The sequence below is a fragment of the Dryobates pubescens genome, chromosome 35, assembly GCF_014839835.1.
Source record: "Dryobates pubescens isolate bDryPub1 chromosome 35, bDryPub1.pri, whole genome shotgun sequence".
NCBI classification, from domain to species: domain Eukaryota; kingdom Metazoa; phylum Chordata; class Aves; order Piciformes; family Picidae; genus Dryobates; species Dryobates pubescens.
In genome coordinates this window covers 2297985-2315364 of record NC_071646.1, presented here as the reverse complement: position 1 = coordinate 2315364, position 17380 = coordinate 2297985, and the positions used below count along the sequence as shown (strand labels likewise).

The window sequence follows — 17380 nt, the reverse complement described above, 5'->3', positions numbered from 1 at the left end:
CCAGATCCTGAGGATGCTCCCCTCTGGCCCAGCATGGCTGCTCACAGCCAAACAAGGGCTCCCTGAAAGTCCATCTCTCCTTGGTGAGACCCAGGCACCAGGCAGGACGAGTCCATCCAGATGTTTTGGCATCTTCCTCACAGTTATCTTTCTGCACATCACTTCCTAGAACAGAGCCAGGGCTCATCCACAGCCTCTCATGGAGAGTGAGGAAGAGGAAGGCTGCAGAATGCCAGAGACAACTTGGTAGTGGACACAGATTCACTGATTGCATCAGGCTGGAAGGGACCCTCGAAGGCCATCTTGTCCAACCCCCCTGCAAGTCAGCAGGGACACCTCCAGCTAGAGCAGGCAGCCCAGGGCTGCATCCAGTCTGATCTTGGATGTCTCCAGGGCCTCAACCCCATCCCCGGGCAACCTGTTCCAGGGTCTCACTACTCATTGTGTAGAACTTCCTCCTGATGTCCAGTCTCCCCTGCTCCAGTTTCAAACCATTGCCACTCATCCTATCCCTCCAAGCCCTTCTGGACAGTCCCTCCCCAGCCTTCCTGTAGGTCCCCTTCAGATACTGAAATGCAGCTCTAAGGTCTAAGCTCTATTTCAGGTGCTGAAATGTAGCTCTAAGGTTTCCCTGGAGTCTTCTCCTCTCCAGGCTGAACCTGGAAACTGCCTTCACCCTCAGTGCAAACTGTGTCAGAGCTGCCCAGCATCGCCAAGCCTCACCAGCCCCAGTGGCAGGTGGTGAAACTGAGGCAGGAGCAAGGTCAAGTGGCTTGCCCCAGGCGAAAAGGCAAGTCGGTGGCAGAGCTCTCTGATTGCCACCCGTGCTCACCTGCCAGACAATCCGGGGCTCATTAGGGTCCCCTTCCCATGGCATCACTCATCAGCATCACCCCCAAAACAGCTGGGGAAGCTCTTTGTGCCAGGCAGCAGCAGCAGCAGCAGCCCCTGGTGCTGGGAGAAGCCACTCCCAGGACCTGCCTCTGCGCCACGGGGAAACTATTTAGGGTGGAGATGTTCGGGGAGAGCTCCCAGACGCTGGAGGTGTCCGGTCTGCTATGGTGCAGGTGGGGCCAGCTCCAGGCACATTCTTGGCTTTGCTTTTTCTTTAATTTCTTTTTAATTATTTAATTTTAATGTATTTCTTTTTTTTTAACCTTTTTACTGTCTTTTGCTCCCCCTGGGAAATCTCTCCGTGGTGCAGAGATGAAGCAGGCCAGGCCTCGCTACGTCGTCGAGCGTCCTGCGTACTCGGTCAGCCTCTTCGACGAGGAGTTTGAGAAGAAGAGCAGAAGTTACCCCCTCGGGGAGAAGCTGAGAAACCACTTCAGGTAATGCAGGGAGCCAGAGGTGAGGGTAGGTGCCAGCCAGACCTGGTGTGGCACGGGGATGTAATTCCTGACCCGGCTGGACTCCATGATCTCAAAGGGTCTTTGCCAACCCAGACGATGCAGCGATTCCATCCTGTGATCCTGCAGAGCTCCCATTTGACCTTGGGAAGGTTGAGTTTACTTTGGGAGACCTTGGAAGATCATTTCAGGGCTCTGAGGGATGGAAAGCACAGGAGAAATGCAAGCTGGTTGCTCTTCTCAATGCTGCCAGGCTGTCAGGCAAAGGAGGGGAAGAGGGATCTGGGATTTGTTGGTTTCTGGTTTCCAAGGTTTTATTAATAGAGGTGGGGGGGGAAAACCCACCCAAGCAAGTAGAAGTGGGGATGTCTGTGTGGGGCTGTGGATTGCTGCTTTCAGCTTTTCAGCTGGGATTTCCTTTTATCAGCTTGCTGATTAAAATTATTGCTGACCTTCCTAACACCCCTGCTTATCAGTGCCTTGGAAACTGAGCTTCATTCCTTGGCAAGAGGCAGCAGCCACACAGGAGAGAGAAGATATTAGCAGGTGGAGATGTGAGATGCTGCATGTGCCAGCCCAGAAGCAACCTTCTTGAGACACACTTGGGGTTTTCTGACCAAGCACCTGGAAAAGTTCATCTTTGGCTCTGTGCAGCTGCCCCCTGGCTCTCTGAGCTGTGTCTCCTCCCTACAGCTCCTCTGGTCCCTACCTGAAGGGCATCAAGATGTTGGGGAGCTAAGTGCTTCGCTCTGTGCAGGTTCTCCTTCCAGCTGTGGCACTGGGGACCCCCTCGCCCCCCAAGTCAGGAACATCCTCACAATCCTCCTCCATGCCATGCTCAGCCAGTTAACCACAAGAGCCTTGCACTCACTGGGAAGGGCTCTGCACCAAATGCTGGGCTGAGGATTTGGTGTGGGAGAAAGGCTGAGATGTTCCTAGGAGGACCCTTCCTTGATGCCTCACTTGCTCAATTCCCAGCCCTCTTCCTTCCTTCTCTCTTTACTTATTGGGATTAATTCCCTGTGTCTCCTCCAGGTGTTCAGCTTCCAGATTCAAGCTCACCCTCTTTAGCCTGTTCCCAATCCTTGTGTGGCTTCCCAAGTACAAGATTAAGGACTACATTTTGCCTGATGTCCTCGGAGGGCTCAGCGCAGGGACGATCCAAGTGCCCCAGGGTGAGTCGCCAGCACTCTGGGGGTCACCAAGAGGAGACAGCAGCACTTTGCCAGTTTAAGATCTGCAGATGGGAGCCCAGTTCAACCCAGTCTCTACCTCCAGCCTGGTTGTCCCTGTGGGGCTCATCCCTGCCCTCTTTGGGCTCTCCTGCCCAGGAGGAGCAGCCTGTGCTGCCTGCAGCAGCTGCTGGGAGCTGATGTGAGTGTGAGGAGAGCGTGGGGTTGGCACCAGCTGCCCAGACCTGGCTGACCTGCTCATTTCCCTTGTGTTTTCCAGGGATGGCCTTTGCACTGCTGGCCAATCTGCCTCCTGTCAATGGGCTCTACTCCTCCTTCTTCCCCTTGGTGATATACCTCTTCCTGGGTGGGATCCATCAGATGGTCCCAGGTAAGAGCCTGCAGAGCACCTGTCTGCCCGAGGCCCGGCTGGGAATACTTGGGGTGTCCCAGAACAGGGAGGTTTGGCCGTGTCTGGTCCATCAAGGCTTTATGGGATCCCTGATTCAGGCTGCAGAGCCTGGTTCTCACCCCAGCGAGCTGCTGCCACCTCTTGCCTCAGGGCTGGCTGCAGTGCTGGGCTGGGTGACTCGGTCACCTCTGCAGGTGCCTCCCAGGTCAGGATGCTCTCTAGAGAGACCTACTGACATCACTGCCTTGTGCTGCAGGTACTTTTGCAGTCATCAGCATTATTGTTGGCAACGTCTGCAATGAGCTGGCTCCAGAGTCAGACTTCCAGTACTTCAACCACACCACCAACGAGACCAGCCTGAACACCACGGCCATGGAAGCTGCCAGGCTGGAGATCTCTGCCACCTTAGCCTGCCTGACAGCCATCATACAAGTAAGGACTCGCTGCATGCCACCTCTGCCCTGTCCTCTGGCCAGAGCTGATCCACGTGGAGTCAGCCAGGCTCTCTCCCCGGGGCAGAGATGTTCTAGCAGCAGATGCTCGAAGAGGCCCCACCTCAAAGTGGCTGATGCCTCAGCACAGAGATTTGGATGGGATCCCACCCCAGCTTCAGTCTGGGTGTGAAACTCTCTGAACCAAGCGGCAGTGGTGGGCTTGTGAGCGCTGGGGGAGCAGCTGGGCTTGATGATGATCTCAAAGGTCTCCTCCAACCTCAACGGTTCTACGATTCTGTGACTAGCCAAGGGTGAGGCCAGCAGTCAGGGATGACACCCCAACACCCTGCAGCTCTCCTCTCCCCATCCCTGTCTGGGACAGCCAGCTCAGCCCAGCCCATGCCATGTGTGGGAGGGGTGGATCTTCTCCCAGAGCAGCAGCCTGCCCAGCAGGGGCACGTCTGGGCTCCCCACCTCGCCCTGCCAGGCTGGCATGCCTCTAACCACAGCTTGTCTGTCCTCCTCCAGCTGTGCCTGGGACTCGTGCAGTTTGGCTTTGTTGCTATCTACCTCTCAGAGTCTTTCATCAGGGGCTTCATGACAGCAGCAGGGCTGCAGATCCTCATCTCCGTGCTCAAGTACGTCTTCGGCTTGACAGTCCCGTCTTACACCGGGCCCTTAGCTATCGTCTATGTAAGTGGGGGCTCGGACAGGGACCTTCCCTGCACCTCCTCCCCCCAGCCACCACCACCACTGCCATCCCTGCCAGGCAAAAGGGGGCTTGGAGAGAAGGGAAGGGAGGAGGGATGGGGGCACGCTGCTGTCTGCACCACCCCCAGCCCAGCACCCCCCCACTGCTGCCTTCTGTTCTCTGCACAGCATCATCTGGGCCCTTCTCTGCCAGTCTCTAATCAGAGAGAGTGGATGCAGACTTGAATATAGAAGGTTTCACCTCAACATGAGGAGGAACTTCTTTACAGTGAGGGTGATGGAGCATGGGAGCAGGCTGCCCAGGGAGGTTGTGGAGTCTCCTTCTCTGGAGACTTTCAAAACCCAGCTGGATGCATTCCTGTGTGGACAACCCTGAGTCATCCTGCTTTAGCAGGGGGGTTGGACTTGATAACTCTGAAGACCCCTTCCAACCTGTACTGTTCTGTGATTCTGTGAATGGGGCTGGGATCTGGGGAGAGCACGAGCTGTGCTGCTCGCCAGCAGGAGCCTTGCATGATGCTTAGCAACAGAAACCCTCACTGTGAGCCGGTCTGCCCATGCCTGCCCCTTCCTGCATCTTCCATGGATGCATCCTGCCTTGGTGCAGCCAGGACTGCATTTAACAGACCCAGGGCCAGCTGCTGGTCTCTCAGCAGTGGGTTTCTAGCTTTTTTCTCACCCTTGTCACACCTCAGGGTGTTTGCAGTTGACTGCGGTAACAAGTGACCTCCCCTGTGCTGTCCACGTTGCCTCTGGTTCCCCGTGACACCTTCTCCTTTTCTCTCCCCTTCAGACATTCATTGATATTTGCAAAGGTCTGCCCCAAACCAACGTGGCCTCCTTGGTCTATGCCTTGGTCAGTGCTGTGCTCCTGATGATTGTCAAGGAGCTCAACTTAAAGTATATGAAAAGGATCCGGATGCCCATCCCCATGGAGATCATCATCGTAAGTGATGCAGGAGCTGCCCCTCAGGCCCTCCAGGAGACAGCTTCCACCCTCACCTCACAGCCCTGGGACACCCACCTCTGATCACATTGGGCTCATCATGTAGAGCATCTACACACTGAACAGGACACTTGCTTTGGGGTCAGAATGGTTGGACTCAACGATCTCAGAGGTCTTTTCCAACCAAAGCCATTCTGTGACGCCTCTGATGCCCTGTACCTGCATCCTGGTGATGCTGAGGATGAGGAACACAGCTCTTGGTGGGGAGGTTCTCTCTTTTCCTAGCCCAAATTTTGATGCTGATTTCCTCCTGTCAGCCCCAGAAGCCCATTGGGCTTAGTCCTCCTGAGAGCCCTCAGGGCTCCCTCTGCTCCCTGCTCTTCCATTCTCTGTGCTTTTCAGGTCATCGTTGCCACTGCGATCTCTGGCAGCTTCAGCATGCCTGAGAAGTATGGCATGCCAGTAGTTGGAAAGATCAGCATGGGGTAAGTGCAGCAGCAGCTCTGACTCAACTTCCAGATCATTTCCCTTCCTTCTTCCTCCTCCTCCTCCTCCTTCTCCCTGGAGAACACCTCACTCTTCCCTGCCATACCACAGTCCCCTTCCAGGACTGCTGCTCCCTGTTGCACAACTGCCACCATCCCCTCGAGCTGTCCCCGGTGCAGACAAGGATTATGTCACTCTCTGGTGTCACAGCTGCTCCTCACCTCTTCTCTGAGTGCAGGTTCCCAGCACCCACCTTGCCCCTGGTGCCCAAGTGGAAGGACATGATTGGCACAGCCTTCTCGCTGGCCATCGTGAGCTACGTCATCAACTTGGCCATGGGGAGAACGCTGGCAGCCAAGCATGGCTACGACGTGGACCCCAACCAGGTAAGGCTTGGGCTGGGAAGGACACAGCCAAGGAGGGTTCCTCTTACCCTCAGCCAAAGCTCACAGCAGGAAGGTTCCCCTTGCCCTCAGCCAAAGCTCACAGCAGGAACCACAGACTCGGAGTGTTAGGGGTTGTGAGGGACCTCCGGAGATCATCCAGTCCAACCCCCCCTGCCAGAGCAGGGTCACCCAGGGCAGGCCACACAGGAACACATCCAGGGGGGTTTTGAAAGCCTCCAGAGAAGGAGACTCCACAACCTCCCTGGGCAGCCTGCTCCAGGGCTGCAGCAGCCTCACCACAAACCAGGGAGCTTTCAAAAGTGCTCTGCTCCAAGCAGCCCTGCTGCTCCCGTGCATGCAGGCTCAGCTTGCCACGCAGGGGTCCTGGTGGGAGGGACCTGGTGGAGCCATCTCCTGTGGTTTGGAGAGGACCTGCAAAAGGCAAGCAAGCCTTAGGCTGAGCTCTGTGCTCTGCTCAGCCTCCAGACCTGAGGCTTCATCTCCCAGCGCTGGCACCGGGAGCAGTTCTGCAGCTTGTTGGAGCATAACGAGGCCCAGGAGCCTCTCACTGAGCAGAGAAAGACCTGGATTCCTGGTGTGTCACCTAGCCACTCTGAGAGGCAGGACATTAAATAATCCTCTTTCATCATCACTGGCACACTGGCAGCTTTCAATAACAGCCACACATACCGTGTGAAGCCCTGCCCTCAGTGTGTCAACAGATGACAACGTGTTTATGTGGGCCTGGGAGTCCAGGTTTCCCTGGTACACCAGAGCCCATCCCAGCCCTTACTGGAAGGAAGGGGTCTGGGACACCCTGCAGGGAACTCAGGTCCCTTCCCTGGCCACACACACCCCAGCCTCAGGCACTCCCTTTCTGCCTGGCAGCTCCCACGTTGGCAGGGCGGGAGGGGCAGCTGCCCTCTCTGACCACCACCTTCCTCCATCCCCACAGGAAATGCTGGCCCTGGGCTGCAGCAACTTCTTTGGGTCCTTCTTCAAGATCCATGTGATCTGCTGCGCTCTCTCCGTCACTCTTGCTGTGGATGGGGCAGGAGGGAAATCACAAGTCAGTGCCTCCCCCTTCCCCTCTTCCCTTCCCTTCCCCTCTTCCCTTCCCTTCCCCTCTTCCCTTCCCTTCCCCTCTTCCCTTCCCTTCCCCTCTTCCCTTCCCTTCCCCTCTTCCCTTCCCTTCCCGACCACATCCCCCTGCAGCCACTGCTTGCTGCCAGCTCTGGAGAAGCTCCATAGAGGAGGGCTTCACTTTGCTCTTATTAAAGCAGAGTTTCCTCCCTCCCCAAACCCATTTTGGTCCCTGGGTGGCTCTTGGGGTTGCTCACAGATGTGAGGCTGTAAATCTGCATTCTCCAGCCGAGCAGAGGGAAGTTTGGAGGTTATCTGTGAGCTCTGCCAGATCCCAGCCTTGCATAAAGCACTGCAGTGCCCAGGTGTGCTGCTGGCTGAAAAAAACAAAGCAGGAGAGGAAAGACCCAGAGGGGGGTTAGGAAGAGCCTGCTGTTTGCTGAGGTGGTTTCTTGCTTTTGTGGTAGGTGGCAAGTTTCTTTGTGGCCTTGGTGGTTATGGTGACCATGCTGGCTCTGGGGATCTACCTGGAACCTCTTCCCAAGGTAAGACAAACATCTGTGCAAACAGCCTGGCCCTTGCATCACACCCTCCACACCCAAGGGAAGGCAGAGTCCTGATCCAAAAAAGCCCTGATGCAAACTGCTGCCCAGCACAGTTTGTTCCTGGCCTGGGGTCCTGCCTGCACACAGTCTCTGGAAGCAAGAGCAGGTGAAATGATCATGCTCAGACCCAAGGGAGGGCTTTGTGAGCATCAGCCTTTCCCATTCCCTGGTGGCACCTGGAGCAAGGAATGCAGACACTGCAGGAAGCATCTCCTGCAACCTGTGGCACGTTCTCAGCCCATCCTTTCTCCTCCACCAGTCTGTGCTGGGAGCCCTCATCGCAGTGAACCTGAAAAACTCCCTCAAGCAGCTGGCTGACCCCTTCTACCTGTGGAAGAAGAGCAAGCTGGACTGTGTGAGTGCCTGGGGATGGGTGGGAGGCATCTACCAACCTTCTCGTGGCTGTGTGATGCAGAGCAGGGTGAACTGTGTGGACCCCTGGCAGGCATTTGGGGGACAGGAGAGGGGTTTGAGTGCCTGGCAGAAGGTGGCTTTCACTCTCCTGGTGCAGCCCTTCCTCCAGCTCATAGATTCACAGATTGCATTGGGTTGGAAGGGGCCCTCAAAGGTCATCTTGTCCACACTCCCTGACACCTCCACCCAGATCAGGCAGCCCAGGGCCACACCAAGTCTGATTTTGAATGTCACCAGGGATGAGATCTCAGCCACCTCTCTGGGCAACCTGTTCCAGTATTTCAGCACTCTCATTATGCAGAACTTCCTCCTGATGCCCAACCTAAACCTCCCCTGCTCCAGTTTCAAACCATTGCTTCTCATTCTATCCCCACAAAGCCCTTCTGAAGAGTCCTTTTCCAACCTTGGAATGGAATGGAATGGATTGGAATAGAATTAACCAGGTTGGAAGAGACCTTTGAGATCATCAAGTCCCACCTCTCACCCAGCACCATCTGATCAACTAAACCATGGCACCAAGTGCCTCATCCAGGCTCTTCCTAAACACCTCCAGGGATGGGGACTCCACCACCTCCCTGAGCAGCACATCCCAATGGCCAATCTCTCTATGAACAACTTCTTCCTCACCTCCAGCCTAAACCTCCCCTGGCACAGCTTGAGACTGTGTCCTCTTGTGCTGGTGCTAGGTGCCTGGGAGAAGAGACCAACCCCCACCTGGCTACAACCTCCCTTTAGGTAACTGTAGACAGCAAGAAGGTCTCCCCTGAGCCTCCTCTTCTCCAGGCTAAGCAACCCCAGCTCCCTCAGCCTCTCCTCCCAGAGCTGTGCTCCAGACCCCTCCCCAGCTTTGTTGCCCTTCTCTGGACACTTTCCAGCAACTCAACATCTTTCCTAACCTGAGGGGCCCAGAACCTTCCTGTTGATCCCCTTCCCCATGAGAGTGGTGAAGCCCTGCAATGGGTTGTCCAGGGAGGTGGTTGAGGCCCCAGCCCTGGAGGTGTTTAAGGCCAGGCTGGATGAGGCTCTGGCCAGCCTGATGTAGTGTGAGGTGTCCCTGCCCATAGCAGGGGGGTTGGAACTAGATGATCCTTGTGGTCCCTTCCAACCCTGACTGATTCTACGATTCGAAGGTCCTCTCTCCTCCAGCCTGAACAGCCCCAACAAAGGTCCCGAGCAGCTGTGGCAGAGCCCATCCTGCCCAGCTGAGCACCCTCACGCTGGGTGCACATATCAGAGAGGTCTGAACTATTACCTGCTCTGTTTGAAATGCCAATCAAACGGTGGGAGCCTGTTTGCCCAGAACTAGCCAAACCGGCCCCGCGCCGCGTCTGGGGAGTCGTGACTTCAGAACTCACACAATAGCCCTGCAGGGCGAGGAGAGCCCTTCACAGCGATAAGGACTCCAGGCACTGGTTGATGTATAAACCCAGGCAGGGGGTGTGGGGGAGTGAGAACGGAATTTGGAAGTGTCTGACACAAAAAGACAGTGTTTGAACAGGGCTCCCACGGCTGGGTGCCGTGTGTGCGTGCGTGGACGCGCAGCACAGCTCCTGGCGGGTCCTGACGGCCGGCCCCAGGAAGCAGGAGCCCAAAGGGGCTGGCCCGAGGCAGCGAGAGCTTCCCCCCACCGTGCAAGCAGAGGATCAGAGAATCACAGAACACATTGGGTTGGAAGGGAGCTTAAAGATCAGCCGGTTCCAACCCCCCCGCCACGGGCAGGGACGCCTCCCACCAGCCCAGGTTGCTCAAGGTCCCACTCAACCTGGCCTTGAACACCTCCAAGGGAGGGGGAATCCATAACCTCCCTGGGCAACCTGTTCCAGTGTCTCACCAGCCTCACTGGAAAGAATTTCACAGTATCACTAAGGTTGGAAGAGACCTCAAAGCTCATAGAGTCCAACCTGGCACCACAGACGCCATGACTAAACCATGGCACCAAGTGCCACATCCAACCCCCTCTGGAACACCTCCAGGGATGGGGACTCCACCACCTCCCTGGGCAGCACATTCCAATGGCCAACAGCTCTCTCAGTGAAGAACTTTCTCCTCACCTCCAGCCTAAACTTCCCCTGGCACAGCTTGAGACTGTGTCCTCTTGTTCTGGTGCTGGGTGCCTGGCAGAAGAGACCAACCCCTTCCTGGCTACAACCAATTTCTTCCCAATATCCAGTCTCAATCTGTCCTCCTCAAGCTTCAGTCTGTTCCCTCTTGTCCTACCACTACAAGCCCTTGGCAAAAGTCCCTCTCCAGCTCTCTTAGAGGGAGGCTGCTCTAGGGTCTGCTCTGAGAGGTGGTGGAGAAGAGCTGGGTTAGCAGTCCAGGCAGAAGTTGTGATCATGAGATGATGGCACACTCCAGCACTGGCCATGGGCTACAAAAAAAGTGGTCCATGCTTAGGAGTGAGCCCAGCAGACTGAGAGGACCAGAGATGTGTGAGGTCTGAGCTGATGTGGCTATGCAGGCAAGGACTGGCAGGGTGGGAATGCTGCTGAAGGATGATTCCCTGCCAGGAATCATCTCTGGCAGTGCAAGCACCTCTCTGAAGGAGCTCTGCTGGTGCCTCGTGGGTTAGATGAAAGGTTTTGGTTGGCTCTAGAAGTGGACATGAGGGCAGCCTGAGGGACTCCACAGCCCCCAGCCCAAAGTCTGGGCTGAGCCCTGAGTGGATGGTGGTCAGAGCAGAGACACAAAGTGTTGTCTGGAGAACACTCTGCCAGATGTGTTGAACAGCTGTCAGAAAGCTCTTTGGTTTGCCCCATGTGGATCATCTGTCACTGCCAGCCCCACTGTCCCAGCTGTGCTGTGTCTCCATGGAGCTGCTGGAACAAACCTTGTGGTACCAGCAACCATGGAGAGCCCAGAGGTGCAGGGATCAGGCTGATGCCAAGGGAGTGAACTGCACTCCCCTGACCTTAATCTCCTTGGAATTTGAACTAGATTCAGTGTCCTGCCCCAAAAGTGGGGAACAGTGTTTCTGGGTGATGTCAGACCACAGGTGGCCTAACTCTGGCTGTGTTTCAGTGGCAGGGATCACACCACAGATACACCCCAGGGGGAAAGCCCTAACTCAACCATTTAGACACAAAATTAAGCTGCTGAAGTCATCAAAGTTACTCTGAGTTTGTCCAAGGTCAAAGTGTTGTTTTATCAGTCTTGAGCATGACCTGATAATAATCCTCAGAGGGCATCATAGAATCATACAATGGCTTAGGTTGGAAGGGACCTTGAAGATCATCCAGTTCCAAACACCTTGCCATGGACAGGGACACCTCCCACCAGCCCAGGTTGCTCAAGGCCTCATCCAACTTGACCCTCATCACCTCCTGGGAGGGAGCATCCACAACCTCCCTGGGCAACCTGTTCCAGTGTCTCCCCACCCTCACTGCAAAGAAAATGGCACCAAAGCTGGTGAAGGGTCTGGAGAATAGGTCTGGTGAGGGACCTGAGAGTTGTTGAGTCTAGAGAAGAGGAGGCTGAGGAGAGACCTCATTGCTCTCTGCAGCTCCCTGAAAGGAGATTGGAGTGAGGTGGGAGTTGGTCTCTTCTCCCTAGTCTCAGGTGATAGAAGGAGAGGCAGTGGCCTGAAGTTGTGCCAGAGGAAGGTTAGGTTGGAGATCAGGAGCAATTTCTTTGCTGCAAGAGTGGTCAGGGATTGGAACCTGACCCAGGGAGGTGGCGGAGTCCCCATGCCTGGAGGTGTTCATGAACCCTGTGGCCATGGCACTTGGGGCCAGGGTTTAGCAGCCATGGTGGGGTTGGGTTGGTGGTTGGACTCAATGATCTCAGAGGGCTTTTCCACCCAAAACAACCCCATGACTCCATGAAAATGATGTGCTGTGCCCTTCTCTTCCTGCAGCTGGTCTGGCTGGTGAGCTTCCTGTCGGCCTTCTTCCTGAGCCTTCCCTACGGAGTCGCTGTGGGCGTGGGATTTTCCGTGCTGGTTGTGGTTTTCCATACCCAGTTGTAAGTACTGCTCCACCAAAAAACAAAAAAAAGAGGGGGAAAAATGCCAAGAGAGGAGTCAAAAATCTCCCAGTGGCAGGAGAAGTGACAGATTATTATGATTTTTATACCTGACCTCTGGCCCATGTCTTGAAGGAACGTGTGGCAGGAGCCTGGGGGAGTGCAGGTGTCCTCCCTGGCCCCTGGAATGTGCAAACAGGAATGGCAGGAGCTAATTTACTGCCTGCATTCCCACTCCTGTGCAGGGTGAGCAAGGTGCACATCCCAAGGCAGAAGGTATTTACTTCAGCACACACACACACACAAATAATAAAGGGCTACCTGCGTAGCTCCCAGCAGAAAATCCTGCTGAGAAAGAGCGAGGGCAGAGAGCAGGGGGAAGCTTTCAGACCACTTTTAATCCAGCAAAGCCCTTTATTAATATTTCCCAGCCTGGGATCTCAAAGTGCTGACTCTGTTGTGCCCTGTAGGCTCTGCAGGGATGAAAGCTGAGTAATTCCATCCAGCAAAGGTTCACAATCCTGGGATGGAATGCGAGGCAAAGCAGTTTTCCTCCCCTGCGCCGCTGGCTCTAACTCTGCTCACCTCTTTTCTCCTCAGCCGTAACGGCTCTGCCCTGGGCCAGGTAACTTCCACTGACATCTACAAGAACCCCAAAGCCTACAGCAAGGTGAGCAGAAGCTAAAGCACCCTGAGAGAAAATGCTCCTCGTTGCCACCAGTACCCAACAGGATCAGGCCCCAGTTTCTGTCCCAGCCAGGAGGTTTGCTGCTTGTTTCGGGGGGCAGCAGGAGAGCTGCCCTTCAGTTTGACCTTCCCAGTTAGCTGCTGCCTGACCTCCCAGCCAGCCTGCACCCCCACACCCCACCAGCTCACCAGGCCTGCTCTCAGCTCTTCTCTCTGTTGCAGGTACATGAAATTAATGGGATAAAAATTGTGACCTACTGCTCACCACTCTACTTTGCCAACTCAGAGATATTCCGTGAGAAGATCATAGCCAAGGTGAGCAATGCCCTGGCTCAGGGCTGCCCTTGCTGTCTCCTCTATGGCTACACAGAGATGAGTAAGCCTAGGATGACCACACAAGATGGTCACATCCATCCTCTACTCCCCCATCCTTTCCTCCCCGGTCTTCAGGACTGTTTGTAAGCTCAGTTGAGAGGTTATGCCTAACCCTGGCAGTTAACCCCCTCCAAGCCCTGCCAAAGCAGAGTTACTGCAAGCCTCTCCTCCCTCTGCATGAGCAAGTTGGTGATGATGTTGTTGGTTGGCACATTCCAATGGCCAATCTCTCTTTCTGGGAATAACTTCTTCCTAACATCCAGCTTGAACCTCCCCTGGCACAGCTTGAGACTGTGTCCTCTTCTTTTGGTGCTGCTTGCCTAGGAGAAGAGACCAACCCCCACCTGGCTACAGCCTCCCTTCAGGGGGTTGGAGAGAGCAAGAAGGTCTCCCCTGAGCCTCCTCTTCTCCAGGCTAAGCAACCCCAGCTCCCTCAGCCTCTCCTCCCAGGGCTGTGCTCCAGACCCCTCCCCAGCTTTGTTGCCCTTAAACCTCTGCCTCTTCCCCACAGACAGGAGTGGATCCTGGCAAAGTCTACTTAGCCAGGAAGAAATATGCGAAGCGGCAGGAGAAGGGCACAGCACCAGCACCACCAAAGCTGCCCAAATTCTTACTGAGGCAGAACAAGGTAACTCAGTCTGGGTTCCTCTCTTGGCAGACTCCCAAGTTCCCATCACACAGCTCCTCTTGACACAGGGTTTTCTGCGCTGCCTTCCTACCTACGCTTGCCACCTCTCGCCTTCTGCCCTTCCCCCACCTCCCCTCTCGATAGCCAAAACCTTACGATGCAGGAGAGCTGGGAATGGTTGGGAACAAGGAAGCTGCAGAGCTGAGGAGAGCAGCAACGTGGTGAATGCTTTGCTAGACAGTGAGCTTGCCCTCCTCCTCTGAGCCTGCATCTGTGGCAGCCTTTCAGCTCACCAGCTAGCCTTGCAGGGGGGAGGGCTGGGGAGGATTGGAGTTTCTGGTGGCCTTTCTCTGGGTGACTGCTGAGCTGCCTTGCTGGGTTGGTGCCACTCAGCAGTGCCCTGAGCTGCCTGTGCCCCTCTGCTTCACTGCAGACCTTGTCTTTGCAAGAGCTCCAGAAAGACTTTGAAGGCACCTCCCCAACAGATACCAACAACAACCAGACAACCGCTAACGGTGCCAGCATCTCCTACGTCACCTTCCGACCCCTGGGCAGCGGTGCTGGGCAGGTGCACTCCTCCAGCGAGCTGGGCAGCACCACTGCCCTGCAGGGCAGCACCTTCAGCATCCTGCCTGCAGCAGATGTTGACCCTGTGATGGCAGCACCGCCCTACATCAGCTTCCACACTATCATCCTGGACATGAGTGGAGTGTGTTTTGTTGACCTCATGGGCACTAAAGCACTGGGCAAGGTCAGTTCTGGGCCACAACCTTATCACCCAGGTACCTTCTGCTCTCTTGGGCACCTCAGATTAAGATGTTTACCTTCCTCAGTGGAAGGCTTTCTCCTTCAGTATCCCCAAGACACCTGCAAAGCCTGGGATGAAAGACTCGATGTATAAACACAAAGCTGGGGCAGGAGTGTTACTAATCCTCTCTCTCCCCTCTCATCCCTCCTAGCTGTGTTCCAGTTACCAGAAGATTGGGATTAAAGTGTTCTTGGCAAATGTGCAGGGTAAGAATCCACAAAGAACACATTTCCATGTGATCTTCCCCCACTTCTGTGCTCCTGACAGACAGGGACCTGCCTGCAAGCTCTGCAAGCTCTCAGCCTTTCATTGAGCCAAAGCAGAACAGATGAAAGAGAACAGAAGAAAGGGGGGGGACAGGGACACAAAATACTGTGCTGTGTGTGTGAAATGTGTCCTTTCCTTTGGGAAGTGGCAGGCCTGGAACATCTCCACATGCAGCATGCAGAAAAATAGATCCCTCCCCTCTCATACTGGCTCTAAGCTGGAAGAGGGGAGATTTAGACTGGCTATCAGGAAGAAATTCTTGACAGTGAGGGTGGGGAGACACAGATTGCCCAGGGGGGTTGGGGATGCCACCTCCCAGGGGGTGTTCAGGATGGATGAGACCTTGAGCAACCTGGGCTGGTGGGTTGGAGTAGATGATCTTTAAGGTCAAGACCTTGAGCAACCTGGGCTGGTGGGTTGGAGTAGATGATCTTTAAGGTCAAGACCTTGAGCAACCTGGGCTGGTGGGTTGGAGTAGATGATCTTTAAGGTCAAGACCTTGAGCAACCTGGGCTGGTGGGTTGGAGTAGATGATCTTTAAGGTCCCTCCCAGCCCAAACCATTCTATGATCCTATGCCTCCTGTAGCAAACCTGCTGCTTGCCCAGGCATCCCGACCTTGCTTTAGCCCTAGAGGACCACTGCCAGCCATGCAGACCTTCAAAAGCTTCTTGGGTTTCCTTCTTGCTCACCTGCCCTTCCCTCTCCCTCAGCCCAGGTGTACAATGACATTAGCACAGGGGGGGTCTTCGAGGAAGGAGGCCTGGACCGCAGCCACATCTTCCTGACAACCCACGACGCTGTTTTGTTTGCCCTGGCAAACATCAAAGAAGTTGTCCACCCTCCCATCCTAGAAGAGGTAAATTTGCTCCCCAGCCTTCCCCCCCCCCCCAGCTCACATTCCTCTCCCATTAGGCTCCCAGGCTGTGTCAGCACAGAGGGAAAACAACAACTCAATGCTGCAGCCAATAAAGCCTCTTCTTTATCTCGGGTGGTAAAGGTCTGAACGCAACAAAACACTCCGTGCCCTAATTCTCACGTAGAGGCCAAGCACAGATTGAGTCCAATGGGAATGCAGGAGTCTCAATGTCTTCTGCCAACCCCTGGCTTGGAGATGAGTGCTGTCCCAGCCTGGAGAAGCCAAAAGAGCTTTGCCCTCACTTGGGTGCTAGCTGGAACACAAAGCTGCACACAAAGGCAGGATTTGGCCCTCGGAAGTGAAAGGGAAGCGAAGCAAAGCTCATGCCCCTGTCCTCACACAGCCCCAGCATCCACCAGAGCTGCCCTTGGTGGGAGCAGGAGAGGCCATGGCAGGCTTTGCACGTGCTGATGGCACAGGGTCAGAGAAGCTGTTCCCTCCTATATGGGTCAGTTTATTGCATGATAACTGGAGGTGGAACCAGGGCAGCGTCAGCTTACGAGTAGAAGGTATCTCGTATCTCAGTGGGGAGATATGGAAGCTCCAGGTCAGCCAGAGGTGAAAGCCAATCAAAACAGGATTCTTCCTGTGCCCCTTCCTCCTGGGCATTTCCCTTGGAGCACGTGTGATGTTCTCAGCCTGGCTTCATCACTGCTTTCAGTCCTTTTCCACCCTGCCCTCTGCTAATTCGTGGATTTGCTTCTTTCCTGCACAGAAGCCGAACCAGACAGAGCTCTCCATCTATGAGGAGTCTGCAGATGAAAGCACTGCAGAGTTCAAGAACTTGGAGGAGGTTAGTCCCAGTGCCAGGGGTCACTTCTCCAGCTGTGGACTTCAGGTGGAAATGAGAAGTCCTGGCTGGGATTGATTAGGTGGGAAGCCCCCAGCACCACTGCCAGGCAAACTGCAAGAGGAATAGGAAAAGTGAGCTGCAAAAGTCATTTCCCATCCCTGGTGTCAGCTCTGGTAGGGATCTGGATGAAGGAGCTCCTAGGTCAGCCCATGGGGGAATCCTTTCCCCTGTTCTGGGCCACGGAGCTCAGGTTCACACTCAGATCTGTAGCCTCCACCCACTGGGATGAACTTGGGGAACCAGATACAGCCCAAGGCCAAAAGAAGGGTCAGCAGGCAGGCTCCCAGCACAGACTGTAACTGTGGAAGTGATTTGCATGCAGTGAACCCAGGTCCCTGGAAGAAGATACCTCCCAAAGCTGACCTTCCTCATGCTTCCTCAGGCAGAGCTGGAAGCAGAGCAACCTCCTCCCCACCAGCTACCCTTGCAGAGGAGGGCTGGGGAGGATTGGAGTTTCTGGTGGCCTTTCTCTGGGTGACTGCTGAGCTGTGTTGCCACAGCAGCAGCCCTAACCCAGCTTTCTGTGTCCTTTAGGAGATGTTTGGAAGCATGTTCCACTCAGAGACCCAGACAGCTCTGTGAGCACACAAGGGAGCATCAGCATGTGGGCAAAGCCTCCTGAACAGGCTCCTCTCTCCTATCCCTCCGTGAAGAGCTGCACTTCCACCTGGGGATACAATAAGTTTGCAAAGGAAGAGGCCATTGCACCTCTTGAACTGCTAAATTCCTCCCTCCTTCTGGTATTCAGAGCAAAGGACTCTGGAGCAGGCAACAGAAATCCACGGAAGCAGGAGCTCAGGAAATGCCAGCTCGTTAATTGCAGAAGAGAAGGGAGCTCATCCGAAAGCAGCGCCTCGGCACCAGGGACAATTAGTCATTAACG

The 17380-nt window shown here is 55.1% G+C and overlaps 1 protein-coding gene across 1 annotated transcript; it reads left to right on the top strand.

Moving 5' to 3' along the window:
- Nucleotides 1-1206: 1206 nt before the first annotated feature.
- On the top strand, nucleotides 1207-17079 carry SLC26A9 (solute carrier family 26 member 9). Its single transcript, XM_009905544.2, has 20 exons — nucleotides 1207-1331; nucleotides 2385-2524; nucleotides 2802-2912; nucleotides 3190-3365; nucleotides 3896-4060; nucleotides 4872-5024; nucleotides 5427-5509; nucleotides 5749-5896; nucleotides 6852-6965; nucleotides 7447-7524; nucleotides 7844-7939; nucleotides 11855-11961; nucleotides 12562-12631; nucleotides 12871-12963; nucleotides 13535-13651; nucleotides 14085-14402; nucleotides 14611-14665; nucleotides 15439-15584; nucleotides 16360-16437; nucleotides 17032-17079. The coding sequence occupies exons 1-20, from the start codon at nucleotides 1207-1209 to the stop codon at nucleotides 17077-17079; spliced, it is 2421 nt and encodes an 806-aa protein (XP_009903846.1).
- The last annotated feature ends 301 nt before the right edge of the window (nucleotides 17080-17380 follow it).

Bases quoted from the DNA above. Each gene is read 5' to 3' on its own strand.
- SLC26A9 (XM_009905544.2), top strand. From the start codon at position 1,207: ATGAAGCAGGCCAGGCCTCGCTACGTCGTCGAGCGTCCTGCGTACTCG. The intron at 6,966-7,446 runs GTCAGTGCCTCC...CTTTTGTGGTAG, and splicing joins GGGCAGGAGGGAAATCACAA to GTGGCAAGTTTCTTTGTGGC. The intron at 16,438-17,031 runs GTTAGTCCCAGT...TGTGTCCTTTAG, and splicing joins AGTTCAAGAACTTGGAGGAG to GAGATGTTTGGAAGCATGTT.